Below are 20453 nucleotides of genomic sequence, written 5' to 3' on the forward strand. Positions count from 1 at the left end.
GCAGATAGTTGCCTGCACATATTCAGTTCCCAACAGAGAGACTCCAGACCAACGTTCCACCTCTTCCAGACTAGAAATCTCAACTTTCTACCCAGTCAGACCTTTCTACTGTGTCTGTTTAAAGGAGAGACCAAGACTCAGTTCTTCTTACCTGTGGAACATGTCCTCCTCCATCTTTCTCCAACTGTCCACTACCTCCGGTTAATTTTGTTTCAGTCTCTTCTGATCTAATATTCCTTACTGTCTCTAAGTCTAAAGTCTGAAGGTGAACCCTTAAGCGTCTCTGCTCTGTCATGGATCAACTGAATCATCTCTTTTACTCTCCGTCCTGCAGCGACTCTCGGTCAGCAGGTGTATCGTCATGTCGTCGCTGCAGTCACAGCAGCCGTGGATCAAACTTAATATTCCGGCCCCCCGGAGCCTCTGTCAGAACTAGATTGGTTTTCTGAATCATATAAATACTTCATGAAACCGTGTTTGCATTTACAAAGAGGTGGCAGCAGAAAGGAGGTGTAGCTGGAGGAGGTTTACTCTGACTGTGTGGCTCAGTGACAGTTTAGAGGCTGGCTGGCTTTTTCATCAGGCCGGGCCGAAATTGATTTGTCAGGGCTCGGGGTGTTTGTCTGACTGACACATCTGAGAGAGGGAGGTTTCTCCGTTTCTTTTTTTCTTTTTTTTAGAAAGTGAGGGAGACAGGCTAGACTGTACATGTTCAGAATGCCATGTAGACAGATGGTTGAAGACGGATAGACAGATGGACAGCTGGTGGAAGACAGTTTGGAGTCTGAGGTTGTCTACATTCACACGCAGACTCCAACGTGTTAAAAGATTTTCCCACGCAGGAAGAAAAACCACAGCAATGTTCACCTGGAGGGAAAATAATAAGGCAGCCAAATAAGCCGAACTTTATAGACCTGCATGTAAAGTTAAGTGTGTTATAAGGGTTGGATCCAGGTTTTGGTGAGATTTAAGGTCCTCTAAGGTCTTCGGTTGTTGTGCGATGTGATCCTCGTGCCGTACAGAAGTTCAGCTCAGATTATCTGGTAATGTGAGGTGTTTACAGATCTGCTCTTAAACTTTCTGAACCACTCACAGACCTCATCAGGGCCATCCTCATTCATTAGTTTAGGATTAAGGCTGCAACTGTCATCTATAATGGACAATGTCCCCCTTCTTCTTCATCTTCTTCCTCCTCCTTCTCCCTCTTCTATTTCCTCTTCTTCCTCCTCCTTCTCCCTCTTCTTTTTCCTCTCCTCGTCCTCCTTCTCCTCCTTCTTCCTCCTCTTTTTTTTTCTTCTTCTCCCCTTGATCTGTTATTTTCTGAAGTACATACTCTGGAGGGTCATCCTGTTCACTCATTGAAACAGCAACATACCTGATGACGTCTATGAAATGCATTCTGGGATACCTGCTCTGCATCACTGGTTCCTACATTTAAACTGTACTTGATCAGATGGTACTTTGACCTGGAACAGAACTGGACCAGCAACCGATAACATTGCAGGAGAACAGATAAGAGCTCAGATCAATAATCACCTCATGTTGTTCTTCTAGACTGTTGGTAGACCAGCTTACAGGTTCATTACTGCCACCTGCTGGACTGGAGGACGGATCAGTAGATTGTTGCACCATAGTCTCCCTGAGAGCTTGACGTTGGTGTTGCATTTAATACTCTCTGACTTGGCACGATGATATAAATTGAATCCTTTAGTTTTTTTGTAATATTACTTTCAAATCAAGTGAGATTTCTACTTAATTGTGATGTGTGATGCAGCAGTGTTTAAAAGTGTGAAAATTAAGAGAACAAAGATAAAGAAAGAGAGAGAAAGGACAAACTAATAATCTAAATAAATTATAATTAATGAACAGCAGATGTAGAGAAGCAGAGACACAAAGCTAAAGACCAGAGGGACAGAAGGAGAAAGAGCTGGAAGCAGCAGATTAGCTCGTCTTCTCCTGGATGGACAACTCGTTGAGACATCGGTTTTAAACAAATGGCCGAGTTCACCGACATGTGAGGAGGAAACCTGGACTCAATTAACCTCTGCAGCACCTGAAACCTCCTCACAGCCTCACCTCTATTTAAAGTTACACAGTTTCTTTTTTATTATTTGCTTCTTTTTTTTTTCAATTTGATTCTCAAGTCAGCCCCAGGAGACGTTGAATAAAGAAGACATTAAAGAGCAGTCACACAGTAATCAGATGATGTTGGATTGTGTGGCTGCAGGTTTGTAGAGCTGGAAGATAAAACCCTAAACCTTTTTCTTCTGAATCCAGTGGAATTACTAATTAAAGTTCTCAGCATGTGTTTGTGCTGCAGAGAGAAGCTCAGCAGTTAGACTGTCCTGCTGTTTCATCAACACGTCTCCAGACATCGTTCTCACAGTACGACTGTAGTGAAACATTAATTAAAGTGATGAGAACCAGAGACGGACTGATCACTAAGTAACTGATATTGGAGCTGTGTCAGTGAGTGAACACCAGGTAGAAGAGGACGTTAGCAGGTGTTGTTTTAACCTGACGCTGCTTCCTTCTGTTCACAGAGGACGGTGCCCACGGGTCAGAGCAGCCTGGTCCTGCAGCCTCTGCTGTCCGACACCGAGTATAAAGTCAGAGTCACCCCCGTCTACCCTGAAGGAGACGGACCGACGGCCAATCAGATGGGACGAACACGTGAGTCCTGTTGATTTTGTATTGTTTTTAAGTTTTCTCTAACATCACAGACAGCTCTTCTGGTCAGGATTCAGCTGTCCACCTACTCCTGGAGGACAAAGGACGCTCTTTAGAGGTTTGAGAGAGGAGTAAAGAAAGACATCTATGTCAAATCAGAAAAACAAATTCTTATTCTATCGGAAAAGAAAATGTTTAAAGTTGCACCATTTCCCCTCTCATGTCTCATTTAATTTTGACTGCCACATCGTGCCAGTGGCGCAATGGATAACGCGTCTGACTACGGATCAGGCTCGCCACTTTGTTGTTGTTTTTCACTGGACACTGACAAAAAAACTTCTTCATTCTTATTCTTATCCTTTCATAAAATTCTCTTTGTAAATACATTTTCTGATCAAAACGTTTATTGCAAATATCCCAGTAGTACCTCTTCATTATGAGAAAAGACAATGTTTAGAATTGCACCTTCTCCCCTTTCATTTCTTTTTTCATTTTATCAGCAGCTTCATTAACAATTAAAACTGTTTTAAAGCAAAAGCACAAAAATAAAATGCTCATATCTTTGGAGACAGATTCAGGGGAGGATAAAGAGAACTTTTATCTTCTTTAGAAAGTCTGTGTTGTATAATTGTTATGAGATCTGGAGTGAGGACTGAGTGCTTGGTTTTCTTTACCCAGTCTTTTCTATTTTAAAGTTTTAGCCTTGGTAAAAACGGTCTATTCTTTATTTATCTGTTCAGAATATCGTCTCTATAAATACGTTTTCTGATAAAAACCTTTATTATAAATGATATGAGTCCTTTCAGTTGAAAAAAACCATGTCAGTAGTATCATTTATTAGGAAAGAAAAAGGTTAGAATTGCATCTTTCTCTTTAATTTCTCATTTACTTTTAGCAGCAGCTTCATTAGCTAAGAAAACAAAAGGAGAAGATGAAGAGCTCATAACTGTGGAGGATAAAGAGCCGTCTCCCTGCCGTCTTAACTCAGCATTTATTTTCTTTACTGTGCAGCTAAAGACAGATATATATGTGGGAATCATTTCAGCACGATACAGAACAAACATTCGAATTGCAGCGAGGAGGAAACGTTGAATCCAAGTCATAAATCTCTCGGCTGCATCCCGTCCTGTCTCCCCGTGCAGTACATTAACAGACACTAACGACGTTCTCTGCTCCTAAACCGACGCCCGGCGATGATGAATGGTTCCTGTTAGCTGGCGAGGGATGAGACGATCGCCCAGGGAAGAGTGAAGGAGGAGATGATTGGGTTCTTCAGAGGGAAGATAGATGGTGTGACAGACAGAGCCGGTGTAATCTGGGGATTTGAACCTATGAGGGATGAGGTGAACGCTGGGGGGAGGCACGGCGGGTAATTCAGAGGACGATTGGGTTTTGAGCCTCGAGCTGAAGATAGATAATGTGACAGATGAGCTGGACTAATCTGAGGGTTTGGGTGGGGGAGAGGATGAAATAAAGAGCTGGACATCTGATTGGTTGATGGATAAAGAAAGTATAGCAGAGAATCAGAAGACTGTTGATTTTCATTTCCTCTGGGTGGCAAATATTGTCTGGAGGTTTGAAGCCGTGAGGGAGGTATGGATGTCTGAAGAGTTTAATTTAGAAGATTTGGATCGAGGAGATGTAGGTTTCAGTCTGAGAGAGTTCAGCTGGTCAATAAATGAAGAGTGGTTTTAGTGTTTTAAAACAGAAATACTGTAGTTTATCAGCAGCTTTAACATTGAACATAGTTTCTTAAGTCCCTGTTGTCTTCTGTTCTTAAAGGAGCAAAAGATTTTAGAGGAGAAAACGGACAAAAAAAAAAAAAGCACGAAGGCTTTAGAGACTTAAAGTGGCATAAACGCAGGAAGAGCCGAGCAGTGATGAGTTCATCATGGATGTTGTTGTGATGACAGGAGGAAAAACCTTTGGAGACGTGAGGTGGACAAGTTAAAATAATCTTCGTTTCCCTAACGGAAACACCGTTCAGCACTTTGGTTCCTACCACCGTGAAAACGTCTTGGAGCGCCGGGCTTGCTAACAGAGTGTGGAACATCCGCCAGTGACCAGTTCTTAACCTTTGTAGCAGACAGGTGGTCTCTAGTGGACGTTCAGGGCACTGGTTGCCATGGTAACCCTCTGGCGAAGCAAAGCAGGACATGTGAATATGTCCAGAGTATGGACGGAGCTAGCTCTTCTTCAGTCTGATGAGAAAATACACCCATCGATGATGACGACACCAAAGCTCCGTCTGGGTTCACCTGACGCTCCAAGATGTTGTCTTTGAGGTAAAGGTTCCTCAAAACAAGGAAGAAGAAAGAAGAGGAAGAAGAAGAAGAAGGGGGAGGAAGAAGAAGAGGAAGAAGAAGAGGAAGAAGAAGAAGATGTTCTTCCTTCCAGGTTCATTGAGAACATGTAGAATCGTGATTAATCCTGATTAAATATTTTAATCTATTGACAGTCCTAATAGGTTTATATAAAAATATAAAACATGTAGAAATGCTTTTGGTTTATTTTTTTAAACTCCCACTTCACGTCATTGTTGAGAACCAAACAGCCAGCGTTGGTTCCTCAGCTCATACTCTGGTCCTGGAGAAGCTTCCCTGCTCAGAAAGTTTCATTAAATCTGCAGAGAGCTCAGAGGGTGAGGATGAGGAAGATGACGAGGATGAGGCTGGTGTTGAACATGTGAGCCTGATGTTCAGACTATGATTGGCTTTTTAATGGCCGACCAGCGCAGACAGCGAAGAGGGAACATGAGGCAGGAGAGCCGGGATAATGTGGAGGTTTCATCTGGTGTAACGGTGAAAGACGAACACGGAGAGAATGATGGGAGCGTTTTAGCGTTTTAGATGTGCCACAGAGCAGCAGCAGAAAGGTTTCCATTAACCGAGGGGATCTTCAGAGGATTTGACTCCATGATGGATCAGGAGCAGCAGAAACACATCCTCTACAGTCGACTCTTTTATTTTAAAATGTGCTATTAGTGCAGCGCTGCTATCAGCTCTCAGGGATTATTTCTCTCTGTAGCTGCAGACTCTATTTATGTCTTATCCAACTTCATTATGTCTCCGTTTCCAGTTTCTCTCATTTTCTTGTATTAAATAACTCTGTTCTCATTCTGGCGTGTGGGAAGTATTTCACTAATAGATTTAGTTTTCATTAAATTTGACTTGCTTTAACATGTGTGTGAATGTACTCTGCTGCTTCCTGTAGGGCTCAGTGTCGCTGCTGATTCCCTGAATGAATTCCTATTAACGTTTCAGTTTCAAAGCTATTGCTTCCAGAGGTTTGTGGCGTTTTCATAATCTTCTCCTTCTAGTTTCTCATATTTCTTCACTTTTGTCCAGCTCTTCTCCAAATAGCTTCTCAGGTCTGATGATGCTCCCAGAGTTGGAGCATCTGTTGGGGTTTATGTGGAGCATCTGTGGGAGGTGTCCATCTGAAACTCACCTGACTAGAGTGTGTTAACGACCACTAACTCACCTGTAGCTGGAGGAATCTGTTTTCCAATGAATGGTGGATGAAACATTTTGAGGACAGATGTTCAGACTGTGTTGATGTTGGATTCTATCTCAGTCCACCTCCTCCTTCCAGTCTGATATAGATGACTTCCTTTACTCCTCTTTCAAACCATCTGTCTTCTAAAACATGGGCATTATTGTCCTCAAAGGAGTGTCCCTTGTCCTTCAGGTGGAGGTGGACAGGTGGATCCTGACCTCTCCTGTGTGTTTTTAAATGGATGCGTCACTAATCTACATTGGCTTGAATTTTCCTATGAACTGTTTTAATAGAAAACCTGATTTTTATTTCGTCCCCCTCAGTTCCTCTGTCAGCTCCCAGGAACCTGCGAGTCGCAGAGGAATGGTACAACCGCTTCAGGATCAGCTGGGACGTTCCACCGTCGCCCACCATGGGCTACAGGGTCGTCTACCAGCCTATATCTGGTAATATACACTTCCACAAACTTGTGTTTATTGATTTATTTAAACTAAACCAGGAACTAAACCACACCCATGAAACAATCACATAGTCACAAATAGTTTTATGATTTTCGTCTCCAATTTTGTGGTTTGTAATAATTTGTGTTAAAATGTTCACGTCCTTCATGTGCTGTAGAAATTAAATTAAAGTTATTTTTTCTGAAGTGTTTGGAAACACGTAGCCTCATCCTCTATTTATTGCTCGAACTGATGCTAATGACGCTCTCTGACCTCTGACCTCTGACCTCTGACCTCCTTCCTCCCTCCTGCCCTCTGCAGCTCCTGGACCAGCTCTGGAGACCTTTGTGGGGGAGGATGTGAACACCATGCTGATCGTCAACCTGCTGAGCGGGACGGAGTACAGCGTCAAGGTCATCGCCTCCTACACCACCGGCTCCAGCGACGCCCTCTCAGGGAAGGCCAAGACCTGTGAGTTCATCTCTAATCTGAGGTCCAGTTAGTGTTTGAGAATGGGCGCTAAGACATTTTAGAAATGACCAGTTCTAATGTTTGATGCAACAAGGAGAGAGGGACTCAGTGGTTGGAGATAAGGCAGAAAGAGATTTGTTCTTAGAACTTTCATTAAGTTCAAACAGGAAGTTCTTCTTTCTTACCAGGGCGAGTGAAAGTTCATCTTATATCATTCTTTCTTAAGTTTGATCACTCATCCAGGATGCTCTCCCTCATCTTAGTAAACTCATCAGTCCCGTGTTCTTTGGACAATTCCCTCTGTAATTCTTTCGTTGGCATTTTCTACTTCGGACCGTCGATACTTTTTATCGGTCTACTCCGTCTCCTCCATCGCTCTGAATTAAACAATCTAATCAAATGAGACGAGCAGTCGATGTCTGGATCTCCATCTTCACAGAGTTCCAGAGCTTGTGTTAGTGTATTAGTTGATTTTTACATGAACAACTCTTCCTGCAATTACAGACACAAGAAGTAAAATATCGGTGATCCTGTAGTCTGTGAGGGGGAGAGAGATTCTCCTCAATCATTCTCCAAGTGCCAGACACCCTTGGACCTATCCCGCTCTCCTAAGTTTTAAACGAGGCCTCTTTGGTCTCCATACAAACTTAGAAACCAGTAACCACGTGTCCTTCTGAAGTGTCCTTGAGCGGGACACCGAGCCTCTGTCCTCATTTCTCAGAGAGCTCTCCAGCTCCTAAACGGAGCCTCGGATTCCGTCGGCTGCATCACAATGAAGCTCTTCTTGGTTGAACCGAAGGTCGAGTTTAGGAAGAAAAAGAGGAGAGAGCTCAATCTGCAGACGATGGAGGGGAGGTGGGTTGAAAGGAGAGCGAGATGATGAGGCCGCTGGGATTCCAGGAGGTGAATGGAGCGTCTGTCATGTCGCTCAGCAGCATTTTAATGAAGCAGAGGATGGAAGCAGAGGAGCTGAGGAGGATGAGGCTTCACTGTCACTATCACAGCTCTCCTGCTTCTCCACTGACACCATACCACTGTACGGCGTTTTACTCTTCAGCTGTTGCACAGAGAGAGACAACTTACTTTTACTAAAGTTTGAGATTTCTTCTTTGATTTCACACAGTCATGTTTAAAGTGTTAAACATTTAAAAAGAAGAAACAGTAGCTGTATCTATGGACTGATTTTTAAGTCTGACCTCATCTTAGCAGTTATTAACTAAGAGAACGTAATCAAAGGTTTCCTGCCAACAGAAACTGACTTTTGTGATCATCTCTCAACAATGTCATTTCCAGGAGACTACATTAAATATAAAGTTGCTATTAAGGAGTTTATTTTCAGACGTACTCACTAAAATGATGAGTCCAGACACCGTGGAGGCATCTGATACCCCGCACATGCATCCTGGACGTGGATGCATTTTATTCCATGTAACCTGGAAAACCTGCAGAATCATCCATGAAGAGTTGGAGGACGTGGTGTGGTGCACAAAATCCACAGGAGCAGCAGAAAGACGTCAGACTGCAGAATAACGTCTGATCTCAGTTGTTAAAAGACACAACGAAGCTGACTTTAAATCATTTCTTTACTTAGACTGCCGGTTTCTGTGACACACTAGATGGTTAAAATACTAAACTAAATATAAATATATATAAATATATATATATATATATATTTAACAGCTTTAAGGCTGGAAACCATCAGCTGTGTCTAACAACACTGATGGGTTAAAATGTCTTGGGTGCTCGGTGGGACAGTCTGAGGCTGGTCTGCTGGTTAAATAATGGGACGGAGTCATGGCCCAAACGAAGCAGCTTCTTGTTTTTTCTGTTAACGACTGAGGGTGAGATGGAGCGTGAGTTTGACCGAGCCACGTCAGCAGAAACGTCAGAGCTGTGCTGCGTTCTTGTGGTGAAGAGCGAGGAGACGTGAAGCAACAGGATCTTGGCTCCTCTGCTCCTCTTTGGATCCAGTAGATCAGCTGATGAGCGCTCCCATAGTTTCTCCAGAACCCGTCATGCCTCCTCATTAAAACCACATTCTTACCAGGACATTATGCAGACATACATAATGTATTTATACTCAGCGAGACAATGTTGTGTTTTGTCAGATGAATGTAAAATATCCCGAGGCCATTACCGACTCCCAGAAACACGCATGCTAATGTCTGTCAGCTCAGAACAAGAGATGCTTTCAAACGTCGGACGGTGAAAGCGCTCGCGTCCTATTTGCATAAGCAGAGAGTGTGTGGGTTTGTTCAGGAGTGTGTGTGTGTGTGTGTGTGTGAAACATAAAGACAGCGGCTGCTATATTTCTCTCTGTGTCTGTAAATAACTTTGTGAAAATGCTCTTTGGTGTCCCTGAAACCGAGCGGCCGCTCTGTCATCTGGAAACACGTCGTGGTCTCTCAGATCTGTTAAATATAGATTTGTCGTTATAGCAGCGCGTGGAGAAGAATGCTTACGGCTCTATAACGCGTATATTTAGTGTTCCACAAAAACCAGAGTTGCGTTAAAGCGTTAAAGAGATATCAGAACGAGTCCAGTGTGAGAGGAGGAAGTCTGGAGAAGATATGTAGGAGGAGGTCAGACCAGAACCAGGAACAGGATCTGATTTGTTGGACTAGTTTGTTTTAGAATCAATTTAAATATCATGTTTTTAAGATTCTTGGCCCCTGGACCTTTTAGCACCACATATGCCAACATGAACCTTGAGACGCTCAGGCATCTGCTGCTAGGGCCCCACGACTGTGGAATGAATCAGGTCCTCTGACTCTGTGATCTTCTTTAAATTGAGTTTTTAATTGTGTTTTAATATCTTTGTTGTATGTACCTGTTTCTGAAACTGCAATGTTGACTTGGAAACTACGACAGAAATAAAGATTCTTCTTCTTCTTCTTACTGTTATTCTCCTCCACAACACCCGGCTGTCATGTAACGTGCAGATGAACCTGACCGCTGTCTCCTCTGTCGTCCTGCAGTGTATCTCGGCGTGACCAACCTGAGCACGTACCAGGTGAAGACGAACAGTTTGTGCGTTGTGTGGCAGCCGCATCGACACGCCAGCTCCTACAGAGCGACCGCTGAGTCTGTGCTCGGTGAGTTTCATGATCGGGAAAACATTGTTTTCTTAAAGCTATTTCCTGTGTGCCCCAGACAGAGGGGAAGACAAACCCTCCACGGAGTCCAGACGAAATGAAAGAGACGCAGAAAGAACTTTGAATAAATAGAAAACAAAACTAACGACAGTAACTTTCCTGCTGAAATCTTGAGGTTCGGGGAAAAAAGCTGCAACAACCAACATTAGAGCTACATGCTAATTAGCTGCTCAGCTGCAAAACTTCACCCACCAACAATTTTTTTGTGAAGCAAAGTTTGGTCTGGAGTCTCTCCAAATGTAATTATACATTATATATGAAATCAACCTGGTACAACAGTGTTGGTAGTGAAGGGTCATTATTTAAAAGCACAGCTGCTGTTTATTCTTCATCCAATCATAATAAAGTCTTTTCACTTCCATTCATATTTTATTCCTCAGCCGTAATTAAGACACAGACACATTTCCTCACAGAAGACACTTCCTCATAGTTTCTGCTCTGACAGATGTCGTTGCATGGCCTGTTTTGTTTTGCCCCTCCTCCCTCTGAGATAATAAATGTCACCCTGACCTTTTATTAGAGGAAGATGTACGCAGACGTAACTAACGTGCATGCACGAAAATATTCTGTCACCGCCGCGGCCGGCTCTTTGGATCATCTGGTGGATTTGTAGGCGAGCCGGTTCCGTTTGTTAAACTGTGAATCACTGCTGCTACATCAGCTGTTTTATGCTGCATGTGCTGCTAGAACGGAGCTCCTACGCTGCATGTCTCCAGCAGTGGGATGAGGGGGGGGGGGGGGGCTCATTCATCATCGCATGCCTTCATTAGTAGGAGTTAGAGTATGCAGCGCAGAGAGAGAAGCCAGATGACAAAGATATTGTTGTGTCCCGTCAGAGTCGTGCTGACAGCCTTAAAGGTTTAGACTGGGAGCCGCCGTGTAGAAGAAGGAAGGCAGCGCTGTGACATTTAGATTTGCTGTGTGAGGTGAAATACAGAAAGAAAAAAAAGGACTAAAGGTCGGTATCAGAGCTGCCAAGTGACAAGGTGTTTCTGCTGCAGGGATGACAGTAATTACTGGTGAAGGTTTCTCTGATAAAGAGTTGGTTGCAGCTGCAGCCTCTGATTGTCTCTGTGGAACAATTTAACTCTGTTTGAAGCTCTGAGTCATGGACAGTCTGAAAGTTACCTGGATATCAACGTTAAATATACAGAGCCAGTTTGAAGTCCAGCTTCATGTCAGGGTCAGCTGCAGACATCTGTTTACAAGACCAGGAGATTAAAAAAAAGAAAACTTGTTAGTTAATACCAGCAGCAGTTAGAGATATTTGAGAAATAAAAAAAGCTTTAAACTGTGTCTGTAGGTGAATTTATCAGGAATGGTCATCAGTTAATTAGACGTTTATGCAAATGAGTCTGGTAACATTATATAATGTCAACTGATACAGAGACTGAAAACACCCCAGCATCACCTGGATAGTCCTCCAACCAATCAGAGACATTTAAACTAATTCAGATGATGTCTATGACTACTGTTACTCATCTGTCAATCACCATATTAAGCCCCTCCCCCAAACGTTTTGATTGGCCGTGCAGATCTTTGCAGGAGCAGAATCAGTTCCCAACGTAGAGACTCCAGACCACAAAACAAAAGAGAACAGTGAGTCAATCTTGTCAGATATGTTAATTGTGCATCTGCGCTCTAAATGTGCATCAGATAAATGTGATGTGACATGATGGAGGAAATAGAACAAAAGAAGAAGAAGAAGTGTCTCCTCCTCCATGTCCTCCTCCAGTCCTGAATGTGTAGAGTCTTAGAAGACGACCAAGATGTCTCCATGTCTCCAACGTTGCTGTCCACAACTGGTTGTTTTTTTACCTCCATGTGTCATTTTTCTTCAAACAGGAAAAATACTTTGAAGCAAGAGTGAATATTTTCAGTTCGGCCATTAAATTCACAAAGATGATTGCTTTAGAACCTCCCCGCTAATCCAGCCTAGTATATTTGTCCTTTGGTAAACTGTGGAACAAACCTTTAATCTCTTGATTTCCATTTTAGAGTCTCCATCAAACCAGGTTCCTTCAGATTTAGATTCAGATTCTCTGCTTCAGAAACAATCCTGTATTTTCCCGTTTGTTAGAAATTCAAAGAAAGATGGTGATTCCAGCGCTCTGTGAACACCTCAAAGACAACACTGACGTCTAATCCAGCCGTCATCCACCACATGGGAAAGCAATGGCTGCCGCTGGTCACCTTTAGTCCTCAATAGCAATAACCGCGGCATCAACGTCACATGAAAGCCACGTATTCCCCCTGCAGGGAGCTCCGGTGGATCGGTTCCGTCAACACACAATAGGAGCTAAATGAGGATTTATGTCGACGCCGCTGGTGAATAATTACAAGGAGGATGTGACGGCTGCAGGAGGAAGAGATGTGAGGCTGAAAAATGAAGAAGCACGAACGGAGGTCGGTTTGAGGGAGACTAACTTCATCTTCTCCTGCTCAAGATAATTTACTTCCACTTACAATGAAATAAGTTCTGGAGAAAGTCATCATGTAAAAATAAATAAATAGATAAATAGATATTTGATTTGAAGCTGGAGAGAAACAGGCTAAAGGCTGATTGGACCAATCATTGAAATTTAAAGACATCAACATGTTATTCATGTTCTCAGTGATCAGATAAAACATCAACCGCTGGAGAAGTTTATTAATGAGGAGGAGCATCACAGCTACTGGAAATAGAAGAGGAGAAGAAGAAGAGGAAGAAGAAGAAGAACCAAGAGAAGAAGGAATAGAATAGAATAGAATTAGGTGCCTTAGAAGTACTGGAACAAAAATAAAAACACTACCATGACATAACGACCCCATTCACACATAATAGGAAGTCACTGTTATGGCACATCACATGAAACGATTGCACGTTTGTACAAATGAAATTATTGAACAGATGTATTGCACATTATGAGAATTATTGCACATTTGCATTCCTTTTTCTTTAATGTTCAAGTTGTTCAGTGTGATTATGGCTCTTGCATAGAAGCCATTCCTCAGTCTGTCTCTGAACCGTCTACCAGATGGTAGCAGTTCAGAAAGTGAGTGTCCAGTGTCCCTTAAGTATCGCCTGGGCCTGAGGAAGGCAACAAAGCAAGAAGAATGAGGAAGAGAAGAAGAACAATGAAGATAAGTTAAGAAAGGATGAAGTGTGTTCCTTCGTCTCTGTCTCCAGTCCTGAATTGATAGAGTAGAAGAAGACGACCACATGTTGTGAAACGACGATGTTAACCCCTGAACCATGAAGCTCTCCTGCTGGGACTGGTTTTGAGAACAGCTTGCATTGATCCACCTGTTAACATGCAGAGAACAGACAGAACTGTGCAGAGATTGCAGCAGAAACTGATTTCCAGGAAGGTTAACACTGAGACGTTGTGTGTTTGTGCTGCAGGGAGCCAGAAGCAGGAGACCAAGCTGGGAGGAGGAACCAGCCGACACTGCTTCAACAACCTGAAGCCCAACATGCAGTACAGGATGAGCATCTACGCTCAGCTGCTGGACGGGACCGAGGGGCCGGCCGTCACCATCACCGACAAGACACGTAAGGACACACCCCTTAAGACCTCTGACTCATTTATTCACAAAGAAGCTTCTTATTAGCATGTCCCATTAAACAGCCCACATACATGTGTCATACTAACAGTATGTCACGCCTCACACACGTCATCTTCATCCTGAATCCTCTTCCCTCTGTTCAGAAGGAGCCTTTTGTTCTGCAGCAAACACTGATCTGTTAATAGAAAATTATTCCAGGTGACGACGTCGTCAAGAAGCTTAATGAGAGAAAAACCAAGCTGTCATCAAAGCAAAAGGATCTAAAACATACTCTGGGTTCTTTTATTAAATAATAAAAATAAAGAAAAAACACTGAATGAGACGCAGACCTCGTACACTCCTCTGATTCCTGACCCTACATCACAGATTTATCACCTGCTTCATTATAACCTGTAAAGAGTTGTTGTGGTTCTGCATGCTGTTATATTTAAGAGTTTTAAATGAATTAGTAAAAGTCTGCAGTGGCTGATATCATAGCAGGGAGAATGTTTCCTGGGACTGGTCACCTGTTTAAGTCTTTATTATTCTAAAACACATTAAGTTGGAGGGAGGGGAGGGGGCGATGGAAGTAACGAAGTGAATCAAGAGCAAGGGAAGGATGAATGAAGAGAGAACGTATTTATTCCCTAAAGCAGCTGTTTGTTTGCTGGAAGCTCTGCAGAGGCTCCGCTCTGATTTATTGCTTTGTTTTGATGCAAATGAAAGACGGAGCCTTTTTCTTTCCAAATGACTATCCCCATCGCTGCAGGCAGACGCTCCTCAACGCTCCTTAACGCTCATGAACGCTCCCTACCTGCCAGCGCAAGTAACTGAGCTCAGGGAAGCTGATTTACTGCCAGAGAACATATAAACTGTGTGTGCATGTGCAGGTAAGAGGTTGAAAGAAAGCGGAGGGAGAGTTTAATTTAGACTGCAGCTGAGACTGTGATCAATCCACCAAATTATAGAGGAGCAGAAATGACAGAGCTGCAGCGAGTTATTCAACACATTCTGATGCAGAAATGCTTCTTCTTCTCCTCCGTCCTCTTCTTCTTCTTCTTCTTCTTCTCTGTACTTTATAATATTTCTTTTACAGAGAGGTTTTCATCTCTGTGCTGATGCTTTCATGGTCATGATGGTGGTCTTCATGTATCTGTCTTGTTTTATTCTCTCCATGCAGTTCCTGTCCCGACCCAGGCGCCACCCAAGCCCCCGACCCCCGCCCCGCTACCCACAATCCCCGCTGCCAAAGAAGGTTAGAGCAGATTTTATATTTGATATCGCTTCATTGGTTTTATCAGATCTATCTGCGTATTCTTGTGTGTTCTCATGTTCCTGTTCTTCCCTCACACATACAAACACACAGATGAGATAAAGTTTATATGTAGAGTTTATAGACGAGCAATAACTCTCAGCTCCAGACGAAAAAGTAACGCATAATTACAGAGAAATCTTCAACGCAGGATTTAAAATAAGTCATTTAAAGTCAAAGCTTTGAACGTAAACGTTGGATCTGTTGCAGCAGCAGACATGTAATTCACATTCTTCACACAGAGTCAAACGCTTCTCTCTAAGCACAAACATGTCAGTCGTCAGACAACACGTCTCTGTCTCATCCTGCTGCTAAATTTGGTTTTAAAAAGACAAACTGGATATTAAGGGACATTTTTGTCCATTTGGGTAAATTATTCCTTCACGTTGGCCGTGTTAGTGCATGTGGCACAATTTTATGTAGCAAAGTCTCTCTCTACACAAAGTTTGAAACCTTTAATGGACACCATGTGGGATTCCCCAAAACCAAGCAGACATATGAAAACCTTTGGTGTCTGCTGTGTTGATGTTGCAGAAGAAACAGAGTGGATGTCACTTCTTTGCACCAAAAAACAGAAACATGCATCAGTCAAGCTGCAACTTCAGAAACTTAATTAAAAATTTAAATGAAATGAATAAAGTTCAGTCCAACACATGAAAGATTTTTCCAGACACAAAACATCACCTGGGATGACGTTCATCCAACAGAAAATATCAAAGGTAAAGCTTCATCTCTCACATCTGAATGTCTCTGATTCACTGGTTTTATTAACGCAAGGGAAAGAATACTTTAATCATTTCACATTTGAAATATTGATTGTAGTGTCAGTTTCAAAGCTTTACCAGCATCCGTCTGAAGTAAATCTATATGTGCACTTCCTCACTGCGGGTGAGTTGATTAATGCCACTCTCAGGGCGGGCTTTTATTTTGAAAGGAAATGAAAATCTGCTGTAAACAAACAGCAGATCAATCCAACACCAGCAGACTCTTAGAATAGATTTTATTAGAGGAGAAGTCCTCAGACTAATGGAAAGTTGTTTTTTTCTTTCCCTCTCAGTCTGTAAAGCAGCCAAAGCAGACCTGGTCTTCCTGGTTGACGGTTCCTGGAGTATCGGTGACGACAACTTCCTGAAGATCATCCGCTTCCTGTACAGCACCACGGGAGCTCTGGACCGGATCGGCCCAGACGGCACACAGGTACCACAGAACTTGGCATTTTTCTTTTTTCTCTTTGCCCGAGGTACAGCAGGCTTCTCATCTTGGTTCTATGCATTGTGGCCAGAGAAATGATCCATCAACAACACACCTGTATTCCCTCTCTGGTTCAAAACCAGCCACAAAGAACCTCATTTATTAAGGTCTTGCACCAGTGTTTAGCTTCATTGACGCTCTTGAAGGAGTACCACTTGTTTTCTTTAGTGTATGATCTGCAGCCCATCTCAGACCGTCTCGGTTGCGTCTAGGTTTGTGATTGTGGAGGCTCTATAGTCTGATGCATCGCTCCATCAGCGCTTACAAAGCCTGGAGGAGTGTTACGGCTCATTGACCAGCTGAAAAACAACAATGCTCTCACTGAGTTTAAACACAATGGGATGGTGTCTCTGTGGGATACAATAGCAATGCTGGGTCAGTGTTGCACTGATTTCTGAATAAATGTATGGATACCTTCCGTTCACCTTCTCTGCATCGCACAAAGACAAAAATCTGGAATCAACAGATTTCCAGTCCTCTCAGAAGTTCTTCTTCTTCTTCTTCTTCTTTGTTTCTTTGCATCAGTTTGATTCCTACAGTCTCCTCCAACAGTTGATGTTGAGATGAAGTGAGGAAGCCAGAAATACTTTACTACCTACAAAAGCAGAAAGTTCTTCTGGAGTCTGTCCGTTGGAAACTGATTCTGCTCCAGCAAAGATCTACTGAGCCAATGAGATTGTCTGGGGGCGGGGCTTAATGTGGTGACAGGCTGGTTGGTTTCTAATGAACAGAGGAAACTCTTGGTCTTCCTTTCCTCAGAAACTAGAAATATTCTGGAGTGACTGACCTTCACGTCTGAAAGTCTGTTGTTTCTCTTCTTGCCATGGATGAGTACACTAGTTGAATAGTTTGCTGTAGACCAACACTGCCTCCATGCAACACAACTGATGATCTCATTTAGATGAAAGAAAATCCACCACTTCTCGTCTGTTAAACTGGAAACCATTCTAGTTGACAACGTTGTGAAGCTGGTTTGCAAACTTAGAGAAAGTTTAAATATGTACAAATAAGTTCAACCATTTTCATTTCACCTAATCTAAATGTGTTGACTAAAATGTGTTTTCATCAAGGGATTAAAATTTCAAACACATTAGATATTTGTATCTTTTACATGTTCCGGTTTCCACATTATCACATCGTTTAGTTTTTATGTATTTTTGATTTTTCCTGAAAACTTTTCTGTGTTCTCTTTAACGGGACTGAAATACAGCAGGAAAAAGAAATATCTTTCTAGGCCAAACTAGTACAACGGGACAAACTATGTTATGCAAACAGCTCTCCGTCTTCTTTCTCAGTCATTTACATACCATCAGGATTCTGCTGGTGTTCCCAGGTGATCGAAACCTTTCCTCAGCTCTGAGTCTCTTGTTCTACCGCTGCAACATTCTTATAATGCTGTGCCAAGCTCCATTAAGCTGCTCTCGCTTTGTTTTGCCGTTGTGTACAAACATAGAATATCTACCAGGTGACCACAGACCAGTTCACTGATGAAACAACTATACAACTACTTGAGTCTCTGTATGCTGTCAGGTTTCCTCTTATCTCCTCAGTGATCAGGCTCAGTTCAGTTGTGACTCCAAGCTCAGGTCTTTTAATATTATAAAATAAATGCTTTAGAGTAAATACCTGGTATTGACATGTGTCCTGAGTGATCTGATCTTAAGGCTCATTAAAGACCATTTCACTCATTCTTTCAGGAATTAATTGATCAATCTAAACAAGAATTAAAGTCATGGATAAACTGAATATACACTGTCATACACTGTGTGTAATTCTGTCATTAATGCATCAGCATGTTGTTAATTAATGGTCGAGTTGATGTATGCAAACAGCTCAGCAGTGACCTGGTTCCTCTGAGGATGAAGCTTCCAGGGTTCAATTCTAATCTGAGTTTTGTCTCTAAAATAAATTGAAATTTAACATGTGAGAGTCTTTCCATCTTGTACCAAAATCTGGATCATGTCTCCAAGTCGGGCGGAGTTTGCATGTTCTCCCTGTGTCTGCGTGGGTTCTCTCCAGGTTCTCCAGCTTCCTCCCACCGTCCAAAGACATGCTGGTTAGGTTCATTGGTGATTCTAGATTGGCCGTAGGTGTGAGTGTGAGTGTGAATGGTTGTCTGTCTCTGTGTGTGGCCCTGCGATGGACTGGCAACCTGTCCAGGGTGTACCCCACCTCTCGCCCGATGACTGCTGGGATAGGCTCCAGCAGACCCCCGCGACCCTTAACAGGAATAACCGGGTATAGAAGATGAATGAATGAATGAATGTCTCCAAGTCAACAACCAGCTGTTGATGGTTCTGATCCAGCGGTAGGTAGAGATCCATTAGAGACAGCAGCTGCTACAATATTCTACTGACCACATGATGGCGCTGCTGATTTACAGACACACAAACTGAGATCAGATCTCAAGTGCTGGCTGGGGACGCATGTGGAGACACATTTAGATTAAGACCAGGTGGATGGACGGGGACTTAGAGATGGACAGATGAGACCAGGTGTCAGTGTGAGGTCTGAATAAGGCGACAGACTAGAGGACTGCAGCAGGAAAGTTTGAAGCTTCAGCTGATACCAGGACAGATTCCATCAATGAAGATTGTGGTCCATTGTTGACAACAGCTGTTCCACTGTTCTGCTGTTCCCCTAACGATGTCAGTGTTAGGGAAACAGGGAAAGAGTCTGTACTCTGCTGAAGTCCCCTGCAGATGGTAAAAGTAGTAAAAATGCCCAACATGCTTGTCTTCTTCAGAAAAAGACATAAAAACGAGGCTCATGGGATATGTAGTGTTGTTCTGAACTGAGCCAGCTCCTGCTCCACTATCTCAGTCTTGTTCAGTATTTCTTTCCTCTGTCTTTGTGAGAAATCCTCTTGAGGTTTGCTTTCGTTACTCCTGGATGAGCTGACATCCACTGCAGCGCTTACTCAGAGAAACAAACAATAATTAATTCCCCATACACAAAACAACAGCTTCCGTTTGAATATTTAAAAATTGGAGAGATGTGATTAGTTTAAATATATTTTCCCTATGAAGTTTGTTCATATCTATGAGAGGCACCTTTTTAGATGTGTGTTCTGTAACGTTTTCCCTCCTGTCTTGCATCTATAGAATAAAACTCAGTCAAATGTTAATTAACTACAGTTTTGTTCATCAGTGATGTGTCTGTGTTTCCAGGTGGCTATAGCCCAGTTCAGTGACGATGCCCGGACGGAGTTCAGACTGAACTCATACAGCAACAAGGAGCGTCTGCTGGACGCCATCAACAAGATCTCCTACAAAGGAGGAAACACAAAGACAGGTGAGGACACACAGCTCTGTCAGATCTGTTCTGTGACTGGACTGTTGCACCAGGTATCAAATGTAAAAGATTTTCAGGTGAAGTATGACGGATGTTGGGACTTGAAACCACTGCGATGCGAAAGCAACCTGTCTGCAGCAGATGAAATACTGTATATAGTTCCTCTTTTTCTTCTTCTTTTGGGGGATTGTTGTCAGTCTGGACTCTACAGGTCGTTTAAATGCCTTCTTCAGGCCAGAATTATGAACAACGGCCGCACTTCAGGGTCTGCTTGCTTTCCACAGCGTTACAGCTGCTTTTATCACTTCCTGATTTCCCAGACTATGGTGGTTTGGAGTGAGGTCATAATATTTATTTATTTATTTATTTGACAGGGACAGAGCACATTAATGAACTTCTGTTCAGACAGCAATAGAAATATGCTGGATTATAGCAACAATTCTAATTTGCGTCCGCAGTCCCTAGGCAGGTAACACAAGAACATGATAAGACATAGGACAGGACAATAGATGACAATAAGAGCACATCACAAGATGGTACATTAGTAAGAAGATGAAAGTCAAAGGTTACACGACTGGTTTGCTTTCAGCCACTGCTTCAGGTAAGGTTTGAATATCTGTAATGTAGGACACTCCTTTACGGATTAACGTGTTGTTAGTTCAAACCTAATATTCTGACTCTTTATCCTAAAATAAATTATCTCTAGATGAAAGACAGAGAGCTGGAAAAATCACAGCTCCCTAACGACGTTATCAGAACTAACTGAGCAAACTGAAAATTAAATTAAACTTCATGAAATGCTACTGTTTGCATTTGTAAGTGTAGTGTTGTGTT

The 20453-nt window shown here is 42.7% G+C and overlaps 1 protein-coding gene across 2 annotated transcripts in view; it reads left to right on the forward strand.

Annotated features, from left to right (window-relative positions):
- The window catches only part of col14a1b (collagen, type XIV, alpha 1b), a 163275-nt gene that overhangs the window by 52101 nt on the left and 90721 nt on the right, over nucleotides 1-20453 (forward strand). For both annotated transcript variants that reach the window (XM_084563547.1, XM_084563546.1), the window contains exons 17-24: nucleotides 2544-2673; nucleotides 6492-6614; nucleotides 6930-7079; nucleotides 10058-10174; nucleotides 13620-13769; nucleotides 14943-15017; nucleotides 16132-16271; nucleotides 19496-19619. In XM_084563547.1, the coding sequence (XP_084419673.1) occupies nucleotides 2544-2673; nucleotides 6492-6614; nucleotides 6930-7079; nucleotides 10058-10174; nucleotides 13620-13769; nucleotides 14943-15017; nucleotides 16132-16271; nucleotides 19496-19619 (1009 nt within the window). The remainder of the gene's footprint in view (nucleotides 1-2543; nucleotides 2674-6491; nucleotides 6615-6929; nucleotides 7080-10057; nucleotides 10175-13619; nucleotides 13770-14942; nucleotides 15018-16131; nucleotides 16272-19495; nucleotides 19620-20453) is intronic.

Source organism: Chelon labrosus (genome assembly GCF_963514085.1).
Source record: "Chelon labrosus genome assembly, chromosome: 16".
Taxonomy (NCBI): domain Eukaryota; kingdom Metazoa; phylum Chordata; class Actinopteri; order Mugiliformes; family Mugilidae; genus Chelon; species Chelon labrosus.